We start from the raw sequence: 19,268 nt of genomic DNA on the forward strand, positions 1-19,268 counted from the left end.
GATTTCTATTTCTAACCAGGACTATGTTAACGGCACTCCCTAAACCTAACTAGTGTTAGCGTTATTGGCCTTGGATGATGTAGTAGCCTACGTGGAGGAAGACAAAATAATGGCCAAGGCTTTAAATTATGATGTAGTGTAGTACTGGCTATTAGGCCAATTACTGAAAAAAGCCTGGCCCAACTTGGTCGGGAGTCACGATTTTTATTTTTTTTTTTTTTTTTTCATAAGTCACGATTTTTAAACACTTGATTATAAATCTACAAATCAGCATATACGAAATGTCATTATGTTAGGACCACTAAATTCATCCAATTTACTTCAATTCGTCATCACGAATCACAACGTAAGAAATACGGTGTATATGATCATTACAAACAATGAGATTTTGTGTGTGTGTGTGTGGGAAAAGAAGAAACAATGCATTTGTCCTAAGGAAAATGCTAAAATCTACTACAAAATCTTTAAAAACTATCGTATTAATTACATGTGGCTTATATTAAGTGTAAACTTATCCTTCTAACAAAACAATAAAAATTGGTTCTTTTTTGAAATTTTATTTTACTTGATCAATAGATTTGGATTAAGAAATCATCTACAAGACACTTTGACTTGAAAAAAAAAATTATGCCTTCAAAAAATGAATTTCAAATTAATATGGATTGTTGACCACCCTAAAAAAACAAAAAAAAAAACTTGAACATTCTAAGGAAAAATTTGAGCCATTAAAAAATAAAATTTGAGCTCTCCAAAATTTGGTCTGTTGAAAATTGAACAAAAAGTTGCGAGAAATGCTATATTCACAACACTTTTACAACAAATTTTAAGTGACAGGTTGTTAGGACTGTTATTGATAGACAAAAAATAAATTTCAGTGATATGTAAATTAGAACTAATAACAAATTCCACTTTTTTTTTTTTTTTTTGTGATGTCAATATATTCAAATTTTATTTCTATTAAATTTTATTTAATTTTAATTTTTTGATGACTACCTTGAAAAAATTTATGGAGCGGCATTGACTATTTAGATAAGAAAGTTTCTTGAATGATTTGAATGATATCATTATTCATTGGAGAAGTCCTCGTATGCACAATGTAACAAATCTCAAGTAAGAATTACCCATCCCTCAAGTATTAGAAGTCCATGTAGGTTTTTGTTCGTGAGATGTTCCAAATTTTAACCTTTATGCCATATGGGCCTTCCATTGGACTACCTTCCAAATATAAAGCAAACGAAAATTGTACGAAACGCGTGGTTTGTAATAGTCGGTGGATAGGCCCACAAATAGCACTATTGTGTTGACCGAAGAAGTAATGTGGATAGGGCCTCTAGTGCATATTCTTAGAATTTTTTTTTTCTTTTTTTTTTTCTTTTTTTGAAATATAAGACTCTAGAATATATATATAAAGTAGATCATTCTATGTTACATACGACTTTTTTTTTTTTAATAAGTCAGCCTCGTAACCTATTTCATAAATTATAAATCAACAGTTAACATTGAATAGGTATGATAAATTTTAAAAAAACATATTCATAGTAAAATTTTCTTATATCAATATTAGATAATTAAAATGAATGCTTTTAATGAAATTTGTCTCGAAGTTTCACCAAAAAAAAAAAAAAATGTGAAGCCATTATAAATAATTCAGTCTAACTTTCCACCAAGTATTTTAAATCCTTTCTAGTTTATTGTCAATTGTCCTTCCAATTTAGAACTACTTAGCTATATAATATTAATCCAAACTCGGTTAAATTCCAAAACATATTATTAATACAAGGATAAATTTCAAGGAAGATTTTATTGACGTCATGTGCCATAGAACCAGATATGCCCTTTTCGATAGATTCCATTATGTTGAATTTTTTATATGTAATGAGCATTAACAAATTATTTGTTATCACAATAACAAAGATAACTTAAGAAATATAAAGCTAAATATATAAACAAGTCAACAAATATTTTTTTTATTCTTACCGAAAAAATGAGCAATTTACATATTTTATAAAATGTTTGACGATGAAACACCAATACCAGAGTTTTTTTTTTTTTTGATAGGCTAAACTACCAGAGTTGTTTGTATTATTATTTTATAAAGAAACAAAAAATTAAATATGTCGCTCTAAATGATTATAGTCATCTAGTTGTAATATTTAAAGTCTGTGAAAAAGTAAGCTAAAATGATATATTTCTTTATTTACATACATATGAATATAACGAATATATTACACAAAATAGCTAATAATTTTAACTTTTACTTTTTCTTAAAAAAAGATTTAACTTTTACTAAATTAAACATTATATATCTAATAATTCACACCAATTAATAATTTAAATTTTGACTCTTTTTTTTTTTTTGTAATTATATGTTATAAACTATAACAAAATTATTCTATGTGACAAGCACTCCCTTGTACCGAGTGGTTATTAGAAACTTGAATAAATTACTTAATTTTTGTATGACTTGGGATGGTTTCAAATTAAATCTTAAATTCAAAAAAAATGTTTTAATAAAAGCATTAGAATTTAAAATTGGTTCAATTCACAGGTTTACTCAATTTCTAATATCCATTAACTAAAAGTAAGAAAAATTCACATGAGTTACGATTGAATTTATCTAAACATCAAATTCAATATATATGAAAATTTGAGTTTATAAAATATTTGGGAATTGTAAAATTATATTGTAGGGGTGAAAGGCCTAGGAGTACCTATCTATGTATATATTGGGTGGGGAACTCAATTCGAGGATATTAAGTAGTCTAAGGATGAGTAAACATCTTCATAAAAATCCATGTTGGTAAGTAAAGAGGTGAAGTCTGATCAAAGTCATCCAAGAAGGTGGTCCGAGAAGGAATACCTCCTCGGCTAAGCAAAGCCGAGGTTGGAAGGTACGATCTGACATCAAGAGTAATGTTCCGGATAATTCCACTAATGAGGATAAGTATCAAAGAAGGAACAAGATATAGGAAGACTATGAAATATCTAAAGAGAAAGTTGCTACCACCGTATTAAATATTCTGCATCTAACTTTCTGATCATATTAATGAGGAAGTGATACTTGAATAGTAACTTTCAGCCTTACAACTACTATCCAAAGACTTCAGGAAGGTGCTAGTGGGATAAGGATCAACATCAACAATCTGATCTGCACGTGGAAGGTGAAGATGAAAGGAGAAGAAAATATAAAATGGAAGAGGTACCCTGAGAGAAAGGGATCGAGAAATTAAGAGAAAAACATTGTAGAAATTAAGAATTGAACTTGTAATCAAACTTGAGAGAAATATATAAGAACTGATCTCCTTGGACTATGCCGGTGACGATTTTCTTTAGACCAATCTATTTTTATTTTATTGTCATCTGAATCCATTTTACTTATTGTCTAATTCATTAAACCTCAGTTTTTCAACCTACTCTTTACAAATTTATTATATTGGCTTTTTTAAGCCTAAGTTCATTCATCTTTTGGGCTAGGGACTCAAATTGCGTTCTTACATATATAATAATCAGTCATTTGGACATTATCATAAAAATATTCAAAATGAAATTACACATTACAATATTACATAAGCTCATTTTCAAATCATATTATATAATAACAAGTTGTGTTAGAACTTATAACTTATAAATGCTACCGATTGCATACATTATAAACATATTCAAAATTGTAAAAAAAAAAAAAAATACATCTATTCAAATTATATTATAAAATATTATATTTTAAAAAAGTAGATTTACATAATGTTTATCTTTTTATTTATTTTTTATTTTTGTGTTACTCTATGTTCCATATTTATAATATGTTAATATATTTGATTTTGTTTTTGTATTTTAAATTTTAATTGTTTTATAGGAAAAGTCAAATGAATACATAGTCTGTTATAATTGGTGGAGTATAAAGTAAAAAAAAAAAAAAAAAAATCAGGTAAGAGGAGTTGTATTGGTATATATGTATACATAACTAGTCGTTAATCCGTGCTATGCACGAGAACCTACTTATTTGTGAGATTGACTAAAACAATTTTATTTAAATAAAATGATTATTTTATTTTAATATTGTGCTGAAAAATTGCGAGAGCTTCAAAAACATTAGTTTTATAAAAGTTTGGATTAAACAAAAATAATTTTGTTTTAAAAAATGAAAATGATGAGTTTGAGTTTAAGCTGAACTTGTTAGAGAGATAAAATTTTACTCCTTATTAAGTTTGGACTAAAAAAAATAATTTTATTTAAAAATTGATAATAATGAGTTTTAGTTTAAGATGGACTTGTTATAGAGATAAGGTTTCACTCATTGTTAAGTTTGGACTAAACAAAAATAATTTTATTTAAATAAAATAATAATTTTATTTAAATATTGTGGTCAAAAATTGTGAGAGTTTCAGATATTTCGATTATATATATATATATATATAGATTAATATAATTAGTAATCCTCTCTCTCTCTCTCTCTCTATATATATATATATATATATCTATATATATAATAATAGGTGAAGCAGAGAGAAAATCCAATTAGATTTCAATTAGATTCTTAATTTTGCACCACTTGTCCTAACCAAAACTCAAAAAAAAAAAAAAAATCTAATTAGATTATAAATTTGACTCAATTTTGTGTCATGTATCTTATCTAAATTTTCTAATTTTTGTGCCAAAATAAATGATGCATTAACATTTAACACAGAAGCCAAGAAAACCACAATAATAATGCTCATTAACCTAAGCAAGAACATCTTACCTGCACACTTTTATGGAGATTATAAATTGGACTCCAATTTTGTGTCATGTATCTTATTTAAATTTTCTAATTTTTGTGCCCAAATAAATGATGCATTAACATTTAATACGGATGTCAAGAAAACCATAATGATAATACTCATTGCCCTAAGCAAGAACATCTCACCTGCACACTTTTATGGGTGATCTCAATAGAGTCTGGAGCTCTTCTAATTCCACAACCAGAACCAAGGAATCCAATGAAAAGACTATAAAAGTAAAACATCATCTTCTCCTAATTCCATATCGTCATCCTATGTCTCCTCCTCTCTCAACATCTACCAACTAGATCCACATACTACCCTTTCCTCCTCCTTACGGATTTCTCAGAGCAAGGCCAGGTTCAAACACAATGTTTAATCCCACTCTTCATTGCTTCACACTCTCATACATTAGCGCTTCATTGATGCCTCCAAGAAGATTCCAAGCTCAATGATAAGTTTTTATTTTTTAATGTCCCTTTATATATTTTAAATAATAAAATGCAATATTCTCTTTTTTTCTTCACTGTAGCATCACTTAAATAATAAAATGCAATATATTTTTTTTTATTCATTGTTTTATCTAATGCTATCCTATGTATGATAAACAAAAAAAAAAAAAAAAGACCAATAGCATTACTTAAATAATAAAATGCAATATATATTTTTCATTGTTTGATTTAATTCTATCATCTGTGTGATAACAAAAAATTGGTCAATAGCATCATTACAATTTATCAGTCCCGTGCGGTAGCATGGGGTCACATACTAGTATATATATATATTCTCTTACTTGACTAGAAAGAAATTTGGTAGATTCTAAAAAGAAAAGCTATTAAATCATTGTAATATTTTTTATTTCCTTTCATAAAATTTTCATTAAAATTGTGTGTAAAAAAAACAAAAAAAGAAGAAGAGAATTAATAAAGTGTGACGCGGCCGCAGTAGTGTTGACTGGACCAAAAATCTTAGACAAACGTAGGGTTTAATACCTACTGTCACTCCCACTTTTCTCCTTCTCTTCGCAGAGTAGCCGATAAAAGCCTCTGCTTCTCGAACCCAACCCCCTCAAAATCCAACAAACCAAACGCCACCGTTTCATACCCCCCGTCCTCCTCACACCTCTACAATAAAAACCAAACCCAATAACCACACAACAATTTTTTCAATAACAACTAATTATTTGAGCTCCACGAAAAAAATGTCGGAGACTTTACTAGCTAGCTTGGGATCCGATATCCAACAATCGGATCCTTCGCCCGCTTCGACGTCATCCGGATCCTCCTCCTCTCTATTCCAGCGGAAAATCGAGTTCCACCCAGCTAGAAAGCCATTCAAGGGCTTTAGTAATGGTGGCGCCGCCGCTGATTTCCGGCTCGAGACCCTGAACCCGGGTGGTGGTTCTGATCAAAGGCGATCCGGGTCGGGTCAATTGGGTTCTCAGGGGAAGAGAGGAGATGGGTCGGAGTTTTTGGAAAATGGGTTGGATCCTGAGCTCAGCTTCGGGATCACTGTGCGGAAAATTGTAAGGGGTTTTTGTTTTTTATTTCTGGGTTTTGATTGGCATGTGGTTTTTTCATCTGGGTTTGGATTTTTTTTGGAATTTAGTTGTAAAGTTTGGTTTTTTAATTTTCTTGCCTAATGTAAAATATGCTATTGTTTAGCTGGTAATGTTCTTGAGGTTCTATTTTTTTTTTTTTTTGATTTAATTGAGGTGTGGAATTTGGAAATTTTACCTTTTAGTTTGATTTAAATGTGTAGTTTGTTTTTATAAATTTATTTGATTTTCATACTAAATTGATTAATTTAAATGCAGTATGATTTTTGCAATTGTGGAAATGTTCATTGAGTTTGATTGCCCCTTGTATGGTTTGATTTCTGTTCAATCGTGTTTATAATTTATAAATTTTGAAAGTCTTCCTCTCAATTTGGTCAAATTTTGCTCGAGAATTATTATTATTTTTCCTTCTTATTATATTTGGCTTCCAATTTTGTTCTGGTTCAATTGGATTAATATTTTATTTTATTTTATTTTATTTTATTTTTTAAGCAGTTCAATTTTACTGATTTTTTATTTGGGTTTTGAAGATATCCAATGGCTCAATACTAATATGATGGTGTGAATAATTTCAGGGTGCTGGTCTGCAAAATCTTGGAAATACCTGTTTCCTCAATTCAGTATTGCAGTGTCTAACATACACAGAGCCTTTAGCAGCATACCTGCAAAGTAGCAAGCATCAAAATTCTTGTGAGTGACCCCCAGCCCCACCTTTATGTCCCCAAGGACACACTTCAATAGAAAAGTATAGGCTAAAATAAACTTTTTGTCCCTGAAATTTGGTCCAAGTTCAGGTTTTTTCTGTCAAAATTTAAAAAGAATCAATTTTGTCCTTGAAATTTTTTACAAGTTATCAATCTTGTCACTCTGTCTATCTACCATTAAAGAAATTGCATACCTGGCAAACAGGGTGCTGGCATGGCACAGTGTCAGGGTGCCAACTAGTGGTGGGAGGCTTGTACTGAACTATAGACTTAGACATCCCCCCCACTAGGAGTAGATTACCTGATAAACAGATTTGGCAGGTGGGGTCGTGTATCCGGGTTTTACTAGTTACTACCCAAGGGTGGGTCCCGGGGGCCCTGCCTTCGTGAGATTACATGCCATCAGGGGGGGGGGGAACGCGTAAAATTAATGGCAGATGGATGGAGTGTGAAATTGATACTTTTTAAAAATTTTAGGGATGAACTTGCAACTTTTTAGACTTGAGCCATTTTCTTGAATGAAAATGTAATTTAGCTAAAAATGAAAATTCGTATGTATTTGTGCTGTAGATCTAGATATATCCGGATGCATACTCATACATTGTCTAAAACTTGCATCCTTCATGAGCCCTGCATAAAGATGTTTCCTACCATATTAAAAGCATTTTTTTAGAGATATGGTTGTCAAAGTATGGCTGGCTGTTTGATTAGGTGTAATGGGGACTCTTTAGCGTGGAAGAAACATAAGGATTTCTGATGGTGTTGAGTGACCTCATTTTGTAAACAAAGAGTTTCTATTGAGGTCCTCGTATGATTGGATGCTTGCCTTGCCAAGTGCCTTGTTGGTCCACTACCAATGGAAACGTATAGAGTTCAAATCCCCCCTCCCTCAACTATTATCATTTTTTTAAATATGATTGGATGGCTGCCTTGGGAAGCATTTGACCCAAAAGTACTAATGGGTCAGGTTGGAGGTAGAGGGATGTACTAAAAAGGCAAATTTGGCCTACTAATCTTTCCACCCAAAAGTGGGTGAATTTGGGTAGAAAGCATTGGCTTTAAATGAATTTTATTATGATGCCAAAATGCCCTTGTAAAGAAAGGTTCTAGAGGAAATTTGCCATAATTTTCTCTTATTTCCCTCCTGGATATCCAATCAAGTGGAAATAAAATCTCTACTCTCTTCTCTTCCATCTCTCTATGCTTCCAATCATAATTTCAGTTTTCGTGTGACTTAAGGAGCCTTTGAAAGAATAAGTGCACTGATTCACGCCAGCAATTGGGCTGTAGCATTCTTGTCATGGTTTAGTTTTTTGGGGATACATGCAATATCTTTTGCACAAGTAGATATGCCTAAATTCTACCTATCGCATGTATCCACCATCCATAGACTTACAGCTTTAACTATTGGTCTGGATCCTGAGACATCTTGAAAAGGATAAAGTTCGGCCACAGTGGCTTTGGTGTGGTGGGTACATAGACGATTCATATTTTAAAAATATATGGATTACCATCATTTCAATTCGGTATGTGAGATTCTGGCTTCTTTGACTGATCCCACTTTCATTACTGAATGAAGGCCCTAACTCGTTTGTTTAAACGTTGACTTAGTTTAGTAGGAAAAGTAAGTGAACTTTTAATTTCTTGAATAGTTGGTAACCACATTGCCTCTTGATGTTCACAGGTTCTACATTATGTGTTTTTGGGTTTAAAATTTTGAGTGCAGGTTTCATGTCATTTCTAATTTCATTCCTTGTTTGATGAAGGCCATATTGCTGGGTTTTGTGTTTTGTGTGCCATCCAAAAACATGTCAGCTGTGCTCTTCAGTCAACTGGAAGAATATTAGCACCTAACGATTTTGTCAGGAACTTGCAGTGTATCCTTCTGTTCTTCTAAGTGTATTTTTTTTTTCCTTGATAATTGAATGGAATGTTCAGTGTTTTGTCATGATGACTGTTGATGAACTTTTATTGATTATTTTAACCAAAAATACTGTGCTAGCCAATGAGGAGGTTGGTGAAGAAAACTAAAAAGAGGTGTTTGGGTTCTTGGTAATTGTATCTAAATTTATACAATTACCGTAGAAAAAAAATATACATCTAAATTTATACAATTTCAACATTTGCTTTGATCTTAACCACACAATTAGGCATATCACGGAATTTTCGAAAAGCTAGACAGGAAGATGCTCATGAGTACATGGTAAACTTGCTGGAATCAATGCATAAATGCTGTTTACCTTCTGGAGTGCCTAGTGAATCCCCTGGTGCTTATGAGAAGAGTTTGGTACACAAGATCTTCGGAGGTCGCCTCAGGAGTCAGGTAACCCTTTGTTTCTACCTGGTATAATATTTGACATATTTGTTAGTGGCCAACCTGTTTTTTTGGGAATTGGTTTTAGAGAGTTTATAGACATGTTGCAAATGAGCTTGGAAATTTTTTAACTTATATTTATTCGATAAGTTTTCTTGTTACTTCTGCAGGTTAAATGCTTGCAATGTTCATATTGCTCCAATAAATTTGATCCATTCTTGGATTTGAGTCTTGAAATAGTCCAGGCAGATTCCTTGCATAAAGCACTTGTGAACTTCACTGCTGCAGAGCAGTTAGATGGAGGGGAGAGGCAATACCAGTGCCAACAATGCAAGCAGAAAGTTAGGGCTCTCAAACAGCTTACTGTGCACAAGGCTCCATATGTCCTAGCCATTCATTTAAAGCGTTTTCATTCACATGATCCTGGGCAGAAGATTAAAAAGAAAGTTCATTTTGGTCCTACAATAGATTTGAAACCCTTTGTCAGTGGTTCCTACGTAAGTTTTTTTCATTACACATTTTTTTCCCTAGAGTTCATAAGAATAGCCATTTGAACATTTATTAATAAACAAAGGGCATCTAATATGTTAATGTATAGTTTTGACTAAAATCTGATTGATTAACTTTTATTTTTCTTCCAACAAAGAGTGGAATTGAGATTGAAATATTGCTTTTATAGATTGAAACTATGGAAAACTGGGGAAATGAGAATTGAATGAATAATGTCGTGGAAAATAGGTTAAGCTTGTTAGGCCAATCTGGCATATACAATCCTCGAGAATTGTGCCAAAATATTAATTTTGTTGGGCAGACATTTAGTACATGCCTTTTATTTTGGGTTCATGTATCTCTTTGAGTGCTTTGACAAATGTCAATAATGTTTAATGTGTACTTCCAACTTTTAGGAGAAGTTATTTCATCTTTTCACAGGCCTGGTTTTTTTGGTAACTAGTATGATAATGCCTAGAACTTGTACTTAAATCAACTTGAAGCTGCACTTGAAATTATTGACATCCATTACGCCAGTGGACTTTGGACCAATTAGCGTCTCCTCATAAATGAGGTGGTGGGTGCAGTCACTGGTTCAATTACATTTGAGTGTGCTTGTTGTATTTACCTGTAAAGAATAGATAGCAATGATTGACGACCATTGCTTGTGAAAGGAAGTAGCAATGGCATTCTGAACTATCTGCTACTTATGGTACTGGATATGATGCTAGTGTCAATGTGATTCCTGGTTGCAGAGATGGAAAATGAATTCCCTTTTGAATTGACCAGATTGTTAGGATTCCACTTGGATCATTATCTGGACAAGGCTGTTTGCTGAGGTTGATTTTTCCATGAATTTTTTTTTTGTTTTTCTTGTGTGGTATGCCTGGTGTTGCCGAATGTGCTGATAATTTTTGTGTCATGGTTGTGTAATAATTTAACATTAAGTTTTTTCATACTTTGCAGGAGGGAGATCTGAAATATACTCTTTATGGGGTTTTGGTTCACGATGGTTGGAACACCCATTATGGCCATTATACTTGCTTTGTTCGCACTTCAAATGGCTTCTGGTACTATCTCAATGACAACCAGGTATGGAAAATAACTTTCTATCTACTAGTCCATTTCAGATTTTGGATAAAACCACTCTTGTTGATGATTTAGATTTGAATGAAAGGATTCAAGGACTCCCCTACCACTGTAGCACAAACAAGAAAAGAAAAGAAAGCAAGATGTAGATGTAATCTATGTTGTTGTGTGTGTATAACTATAAATTTAAACATGTCCTACAATTTTGCAAGCATTTCCCTCAAGATTCTATTTTGAATTTAGAAAACCTAGATTCAGCTGAACAAGATTTCGCTGAATGAGAGTATTTTCCTGAGTTTTTGTAGAGAGCACTAACTACACCCCTTAATGGTTTTTGTAGTCTTGTTACTCCACCCTTGCTTCTCTGTGCCAGATTAGGAGTGGTTCAAAATTTAAGGGGTGTACTTGTGCTGTGTTCTGTGAGGAATTTGGGAGATAATGTTAAGGATTTTTTCTTGATAAGTAATAAAAATATATATAATTCAGAAAAGGATTCACCCAATATACACGAAGTGTACTGGGGTAAACAATCAGTTACAAAAGTTGCACAAATCAGATTATGTTAAGGATTTTTGCTTGCTGAAGTGTTTATTTTGGGAAGTTGAGGGTTGCACCAAGTATTTATGCAAATTTGTAGGGGGTGTTAAAATAGTAAATATATGTGTTATTATCTGCATCAATAACACCCCCTTCCTATTTTCTTATGAGTTTTCCCTAACTTGTTGTAAACAGGTTTCGCCAGCCAGTGAGAGGAGAGTTTTAGAACAGCAAGCTTACATGTTGTTTTATGTTCGTGATAGAAGAAATATTGTTCCCAGGAAACCCCCCACTGATGTTGCTCAGAAGGAGAATTTGAAAGCAAATGCTAATGGAAACTGGACATCTTCCACTTTCAACCACGTTTTAAAGGAGGCAGTTCAAAATGGTCCAGTTGAGAAACGGTTAAGTAGTGCAACCCCTGCTGCTGTTACTCGAAAAGATGCATCGAATGTTGTTCCATCAACAGTACCCATTATGAAGGAAGTATCACTTCAGAAAGATAATTGCCTGATAAAGACAGAATGCGTGGTGCTGAAAAAGGATTCTGTATCAGAAAATTTCTCAAAGGTGCCATTATCAAACAACCCACCAGAAGGGCTTCCTGTTAGTAAGCCAAAATCAATAGAAGCCCTGTCGCAGCCAGCTCCATCTTGTAATGGTGATGTTCCCAATTTTGAAAATACACCTAAGGGCAAAATTAATGATTACAATGAGAAAGGAAAATCAATGAAAGACTCCAGTGTCTCAGTGGCAACATCACCTAACTTCAATGATGTCCAAAGCTCCTCTACTGCTAAAAATGTCACAGATGAGACCTCGCAGAAAGTAAGACAATGTTTTCTACATATGCTTCCTAGGGTCAGTTTTTTGTTGGTGGGATTTTCACCATGTTTCATACTGACATATAAATCCTTTTATTTGGCAGATTAATCTTGTTTCAAATATTGTTCCATCAGAATATCTGAATGACAAAACATTGAAGGAAATGGACCCAGTAAGTTCACCAAAACAACCAAGCATTGAAATCAGTCAGGAGTTCATTATTATTCCTGATTTCTAACCTTTAAGTCTCTAATTTTTAGGACAAGTCTTGACTTCTTTCTTTGTCTTTTTCCAGGTTGGACATACACCCAATGGAAGCGCTGTTGGTACTTCACTGGTTGAGGCCGCTGGTGGTAGGGTTCAAAAAGTTGAACTTGATGAATCAGTTAAATTATCTAGCTTATCAATTGAGACATATGGATTGCACACAGAAGCTCATAATTGCAAGCTCCACAAAAAGCTAAAAAAGAAGCATTTGAAGTGTAAGGTGACAAGCATGCAGCTTCACTCACACTTCCTTTTCCGGGCATCCTTGAGTTTGCAAAAGAAGAAGAAACACAAAAGAAACAAAAGGCGCCCTTTAAACACGAAGAATCTTAGCAGAGAACACTTGTTAGACAGAGATTGCATTTCAGCAGATCTGGGGCCATCTACATCTGAGAGTGTTGGGACTAGTTCCTTGCATTTAAGTCATCCTCTGAGAAAAGGCACTAAAACTACTTCAGAAAAAAGAGCTAATGATGTTGCTGCAAAGGGTTATATAAATTCCAATGGTGATTGCTTAATGGATGTTAAAATAAATGGTGAATTTAGACAGAGAATTGATGCGAGTGGAACTGTGCTTGCAACTGATAAGCAATTAGACAAGAACTCTGGCTCTAGCTCTACTTTGGCTGCAAACCAGTGGGAAGCAGTGCGACCAGATGATTTAAAAGATAGCAAAAGAGAAGTAGTGCAGAATGGTTTGATGAGTATGCTTACTCGAGGTCTGGCAGAGACAGTTGGTAAGTGATTTTTCTACAATTTTATTTCCAGCTATCACCTGATCATATGTGTGATGTATGAGGTTGGGTGGTACTTTTATGTCCATCATTGCTTATATTTCATTGTTAGAAATAATCTTTTATGGGTTAGTTTTCAAATATGGCTAATCTAACCTAACTTTGTCACATTCGATGTCCAAGCTGGGAATATAGTACAGGGTGGTGATCTAAGATCTACTTCACGTTGTTTTTAGATCAATATGTACGATGCCATATAAAGTGGCTGTACGTGCTTCTAGCTTAATAACACTTGATCAAAATTTCTGTGCATTTAGAAAATAAAAAACAGAAACTGAGATAGTATGGTCAAGTAAAGGCCTGTCTGCCTACATGATCTCCACCTTGGACATGTTTCCCCAAGTCCATCCTGGTTTCACCATCATTCCTCTCATTAATGAACTTTAAATGTAGTGAATCAATAAAAATTAAATTTCAATGTCTTTTTTTTTTTTTTTTTTGCTGAATATTTAAATTTCAATGTTAGTCAAACAAGGTCATTGCTGCATTATCATGATACAAGGATATTATTTTTTATAATCTAAAAGTCCCATTTTTTAATGAGTCCAAATCTTCTATCCCACTCTTCCTGCTCCACTATATACTCCGCAAATAAAAACATAACACATGTCCATTTATTTTATTTTTCCCTAAATTTATGCCTTCTATTATTTCAATTACCTAAATATGTTATGCCTTCTATTATTTCAATTTCCTAAAATAAATAAATAAATAAATAACCCATCATATTTAGGTAATTGAAATAATAGAAGGCATAAATTTAGGGAAAAATAAAATAGATGGACATGTGTTATGTTTTTATTTGTGGAGTATATAGTGGAGCAAGAAGAGTGGGACAGAAGATTTGGACTTGTTTTTAATTGGCTAGTTGAAATTACATTTTGCCAACTGAGATTCTAGTTTACTAATTCTGAAAAAACTAAGTAATGACTTAGTTCTTAGTGTTATGGCTTTCTGATCTCTTCTCTTACCTTGTTGATTGCAGTTTCTCATTGGGATGGGATAGAGTTGCCTCCATGTCCGATTGCAACATCAAATGATGTGGAGAGTACCAGCATTGGTTATGTACTAGATGAATGGTGAGTTTGATTGTTTCATATCCTTTTACTTTTTCTTTAGTTTAGGCTTTATTAAGCCTCAAAGACAATGAAATCAATGATGTCAAGACATGATGTAGCTTAGGTACAGAAAGGATTTTATGGTGATTCCTTGATGTTAAGAGTTAATGACAACCTTACTTGAAGCAGCAGTCTGCATTCTGCTGTGTTCTTAGGTGTAGATAAAAAACCTGAACACAGTCAAGTTTGGGCCTATATGTGAACTTGACTGCTTTGAGGATGTAGAGTCATGAATTTGTGCTTGGATCTTTATCTTTAGGGTGATGTGTTTTTAGTTGACATGGGTGAAAGGAGATGTTTTGAAGAGTGGGTTTAGTGACACACTGGCAGTGGAGACGGGCTTTGATGGTGTAGAGGTCCACATGTTGTTTGTTGAGAATTATTTTGGCTGGAGGATTTGGGTTAGATGGAGATTGTGTTGTTGATTTTTGGCCCAATTTGACCAGCGGGCAGGTGGAAAGGTTTTGAATTGGAGGTGAGGAAAGCAGTTGAACCTCAAAACTATGTGGTTATGGGCCAAAACTCCAATAGAGACAACCCAAAAGTTGTTGAGGAGCTAGGAGCTAGACAGGAAGACCTGTGATTCCAGGGGAATGCTGTTGATTATTTTCTATGTGGTAGCATTGAAGGGTGAGAGTGGCACAATGTGAACCCTGCATGTGCAAGCCCAATTAAGGACAATAAACTCAAGACATCCATAATGAAGGAATCTGAGATTCTCGTGGAGAGTGATTGTTGACTAAATCAACTACCAAGCACCGTTCACGGTTTCAACTTAATTTCAAAAATAAAGATCATCACAGTAGACGAAAAAGGAAGTAAGCTGGTAATGTGGGGAGATTTAGCTCCTAAAATGCTGGTTACCAAATGGGTTCCTCATGTCAACTTAAGGAGGTACACTTTTAAACTTTGCTTTGGGCATATAATTCAATTTGGCCAATATTTGGGCCAGATGGAGATGGGGACCACAAAAGTGGAAAGATAACCAATGTGGCTTACCCAAGACAGACTTTGGTCTTTAGGCTGTTTGAACATAGTAAGTGCTCAAAGCTAAGAGCAAACAGGCTTTTAGATACAAGGCACTGGACCAATACCCATTATTGAGCTTGGGGCATCAACCCATAAAGGTGTTGAGTTGGTGTTAATTGAACCTGGGGATTTGGCCCATAGAGGTGTCATTGCTAATATCGATGTATGGGATTATTGAAAGGGCTATAGAATCTGAGAAAGAAGCATGGGTTCTAAAGGCGAGGAACCCTGAGTGGGCACTCCTATTTAGACTTGTTTTTTCAAGTCTATAAAGAGGAGGCCATGGTTTTGTTTGAGGATATAGAGGCACAATGTCAAAATGGGCAACCCCTCTTCAAAAACAAAAGCAATACCATAGACTAATTGTTAAAGGCAAGGCTACAAAGAACTAAAGAATCTCTCTTCTTTAGTAAATTTATGATTCAAAAGGAGCTAGAAACTCGGGAGGTCATAAAACAAGGGTTTGGTGTTGTCTTCATGAATAGTGGAATTATCTCTTACTATGTCAAAGGTTTGAATAACCAGAAGAGATTGAGGATTAGAAATTCTCTTAAAATATGGAAAGCTAATGTACTTGTCAATGTACTTATATATATATATACATATGGGGAAAGCTAGTGGGGGCCTCAGGTGGCTAGTTATTACTTATTACACCAGGACAAACATGTAGTCAAGAAATCTGATTCGGTTAAAGGCAATTTTTCAATTTCTTGCAAATTTAGAAACGTTATGGATCTTGGGTTTTTTCTGGGGTATATGGCCCAAACTTTGTTTATGACATAAAATTACTTTGGGAAGAACTAGTAGCCATTTATAGTTTGTGGGAGTAGCAATGGTGTATAAGGGGCAACTTCAGTGTGGTGTGCTTTTTAAGTGAAATATTGATGGAGAACCTCCTCAGCCTTCTGGAAAATTATAACGTTAAATAACTTATGAAGAAGAAATATAATTGTCATGTAACGGAGTTGTAGGTGTAACAAGGATGGAGAATCAATTGATCATTTGCTTCTGCAGTGCGATGTTGCTAGAGTTCTATCTCTAGTATGCTTATTTGGGTCGCAGTGGGTCATGCCTATGGGGGCAATAGATTTGTTGGCTTGTTGGAAGGGGTGGTTTTCTAGATATTGGAGTGTTGATTTTTGGAATGCAATCGCATTGTGTTTAATGTGGACTATCCAGAAAGAATGCCGTTGTTAGATGTTTGAAGGAGTCAGGCGAATCATGATGGAGATGGAGCTTTAGACGGTTTTTTTTACATGCCCTTATGTTGGTTGGACGGCTACGTGAAGTGGTTATTCTCTCTAGTTTACTCAAGTTCCGAAATTATTGTACTTTAGTTGGAATCTATTTGCCTTTGAGTACATTACCTTTGTACTTTCTTGTAGTCTTTTTTGTTTTCATACTCTATATATATATATTTTTGATAAATAACGGAATTGTATTAATCAAAAGTCCAAGTACACAGGGGGACATACTCTATATATATATATATGCTTTACTGAAACTTTAGTTATCTCTGTGTTTAATTGGTTTGTTTGGGTGGTTTACACACATTTGATTATTGAATTAAAGTTAGAACAGGCTCAACCCTGACCGATTTTAAATCTGTGATTTATTTTTCAAATTCTACAGGGATGAGGAATATGATAGAGGAAAGAGAAAGAAGGTAAGGCAGTCTCAGCATAGTTTTGGTGGAATAAATCCCTTCCAAGCAATTGCAACCAAGAAAACACAATTCAAGAAGGCCAAAGTAGACCGTTCTAGTGCTGGAAATCAACCATTCAGGATAAGAAGAAACTAGATCAACGTTGATGGAAAGTAAGCTTGACTTGTAGGCTTGCCATCATATTTATTGTAGCAATTGCTGTATTTTTGAGCTGAAATTTCAAGGAGGGAGAGAGCTAGAATTGATCTTATTTTTTCTTTATGGTTTTTTGTTTGTTGGGAAGGAGAGTTGGGGATTCTACATTTAACCTATTCCTGTAAGAACAATTGTATCTGTTGGAAGAATTCTATTAGCTGAACAAGTTCTTATGTTTAAGAAGTGAATTAAGTTTTTTTTTTCTTGTTCGTATCTTTCGTTTCCAATCCACCCAATATTTGAGTTATTGATTTGAGCTATATTCCTTGTCTTACCTTTTTAACCGTTCAAACAGGTGGATTTTCCCTTCTCTATCTCTCTCTGTCATCTGCATCATTTTTAAATACTTATAAACAGCTAAGAGATTTGTAAACTCAACTAACGTCTCCTGTTTTTTAATTTTATTAAAAAAAAAAAAAAAAAAAAAACTCTCAAACTAAAATAATGCCTGTTGCCATTATTACAGGTAAGTTCAACCATCAGTTATGAGCGTTGGACTCGTTCATTACTCCTACATATGAAAACAAAACCAGTCAGGGCAGGGGTCTATAAAAGGAACAAAGCACTAAAACTAAGACCAAAATTGGCACTCAATTGCCTTTTGTGCCTCTACAAAACGTCCAGCCAAACAATGCATAGTCTATTCTATAGCTGGTGGCATCAAGAAAATAGGTTCACGTGTAACTATAGAGTGAATACAACTTTTATTATAAAGGTCTTGCAAAACTGATTTGTCAACTTTTAAAACACTAAGAAATTTATTTATATGTTGCTAATGTGACACCAAACACAATTGCTGTCTCATTATTTTGTAGGCCTCTGTAGTAAATTGATAGGAGGTAATAACCAAAACAGAAAACACACTGTTCTCGATCTGGATGTAGTTTTTGTTTACCCATGACAAATTGAAGCTTTGCTTGTTCAAAGAGCATGTTGGTTTTGCTTTATCATGAAAATAATAACTTCGATTTTTCACACTGTTCAATTAAGCATTTTGTTTAGTATTGTTGGCGATAGGGACAAGGCTGGCCCAATCCAGATCCTAAAATATACTATCAAATTGCATGGAGCTTTGACAATGACATTTGTTATATATATATATATATATTTGGTTTCTAATTAAAAAAGAGTAAAAGAAAATTGTTTCAGTATTTGTATTTGTTTTTTTTTTTTGGGTGAAAAGAGAGGAAGTTTTATTCATTTAAACATCAAGTAAATAGATTTGTCCATTGGACAGCCATAGAGGATGCCTTAGTTACAAAAGAGTTCAGGAGTGCACTCTCTAGGAGTACCTATTTGCAAAAGGTCCCATATATAAGGGTTTGTTATAAAAAATGGACACCGAATATTTTGTAAGTTTGCTTTTGTACATTTTTTTCCTTTTAGCTAGACTATCTGTTACCATGTTTGTTTCACAAAAAACGTGACGTAAAAGGACGGTCCATTCTAAGTTCAGGAGGATTCTGCAATCACAAATTAAGGGGCCAAAACCAAAGCCATACCACCTTTATTTGTTAGCCAATGAATGACAAGTTCATAATCAATTTGTAAGTTTATGTATTTGAACTCGAGTTCCCAAGCAATATGTAAACCCTGTCTAATTGCCCATAATTCAGTTGAGTTGTTTGTTGTGCTTCTGCTGTGTATGGAGAACCATATTATATATCCATTTTTCAAATCTATCCCGAATCACTCCCCCTCCTCTTGCTGTGCCGGGATTTCCTTGTACACTTCCACCTGTATTAAGTGTGACAAACTGATCATGTGGAGGCTGCCAACTGCCAAGTAATATAAGTTGTTATTTTAGGACAATCATTTTTCTTAGTGTGAGCCAAGTAGTAATATTCAGATGCTAGGTGGTGAGTTTTGTGCAAGTATTGATTAAGTGAGTGAAGGAGGGTGAAATATTATGTCATATATTTAACT

At 33.8% G+C, this 19,268-nt stretch overlaps 1 protein-coding gene across 1 annotated transcript; it reads left to right on the plus strand.

Annotated features, from left to right (window-relative positions):
• Nucleotides 1-5,759: 5,759 nt before the first annotated feature.
• On the plus strand, nucleotides 5,760-17,555 carry LOC112035290 (ubiquitin carboxyl-terminal hydrolase 23). Its single transcript, XM_065776674.1, has 11 exons — nucleotides 5,760-6,282; nucleotides 6,891-7,005; nucleotides 8,786-8,896; nucleotides 9,170-9,342; nucleotides 9,504-9,830; nucleotides 10,789-10,914; nucleotides 11,644-12,276; nucleotides 12,377-12,445; nucleotides 12,569-13,277; nucleotides 14,320-14,413; nucleotides 17,114-17,555. The coding sequence occupies exons 1-11, from the start codon at nucleotides 5,959-5,961 to the stop codon at nucleotides 17,280-17,282; spliced, it is 2,850 nt and encodes a 949-aa protein (XP_065632746.1). The 5' UTR covers nucleotides 5,760-5,958; the 3' UTR covers nucleotides 17,283-17,555.
• Nucleotides 17,556-19,268: the final 1,713 nt, after the last annotated feature.

Source organism: Quercus suber, unplaced genomic scaffold (assembly GCF_002906115.3).
Source record: "Quercus suber isolate HL8 unplaced genomic scaffold, Cork oak 2.0 scaffold_138, whole genome shotgun sequence".
Taxonomy (NCBI): Eukaryota; Viridiplantae; Streptophyta; class Magnoliopsida; order Fagales; family Fagaceae; genus Quercus; species Quercus suber.

What these genes read in the sequence shown, in the direction of transcription:
- LOC112035290 (XM_065776674.1), top strand. Translation starts at nt 5,959, where the DNA reads ATGTCGGAGACTTTACTAGCTAGCTTGGGATCCGATATCCAACAATCG. An exon ending in GGATCACTGTGCGGAAAATT is followed by an intron (nt 6,283 to 6,890) that starts GTAAGGGGTTTT and finishes GAATAATTTCAG; the next exon opens with GGTGCTGGTCTGCAAAATCT. An exon ending in AGGTCTGGCAGAGACAGTTG is followed by an intron (nt 13,278 to 14,319) that starts GTAAGTGATTTT and finishes TGTTGATTGCAG; the next exon opens with TTTCTCATTGGGATGGGATA.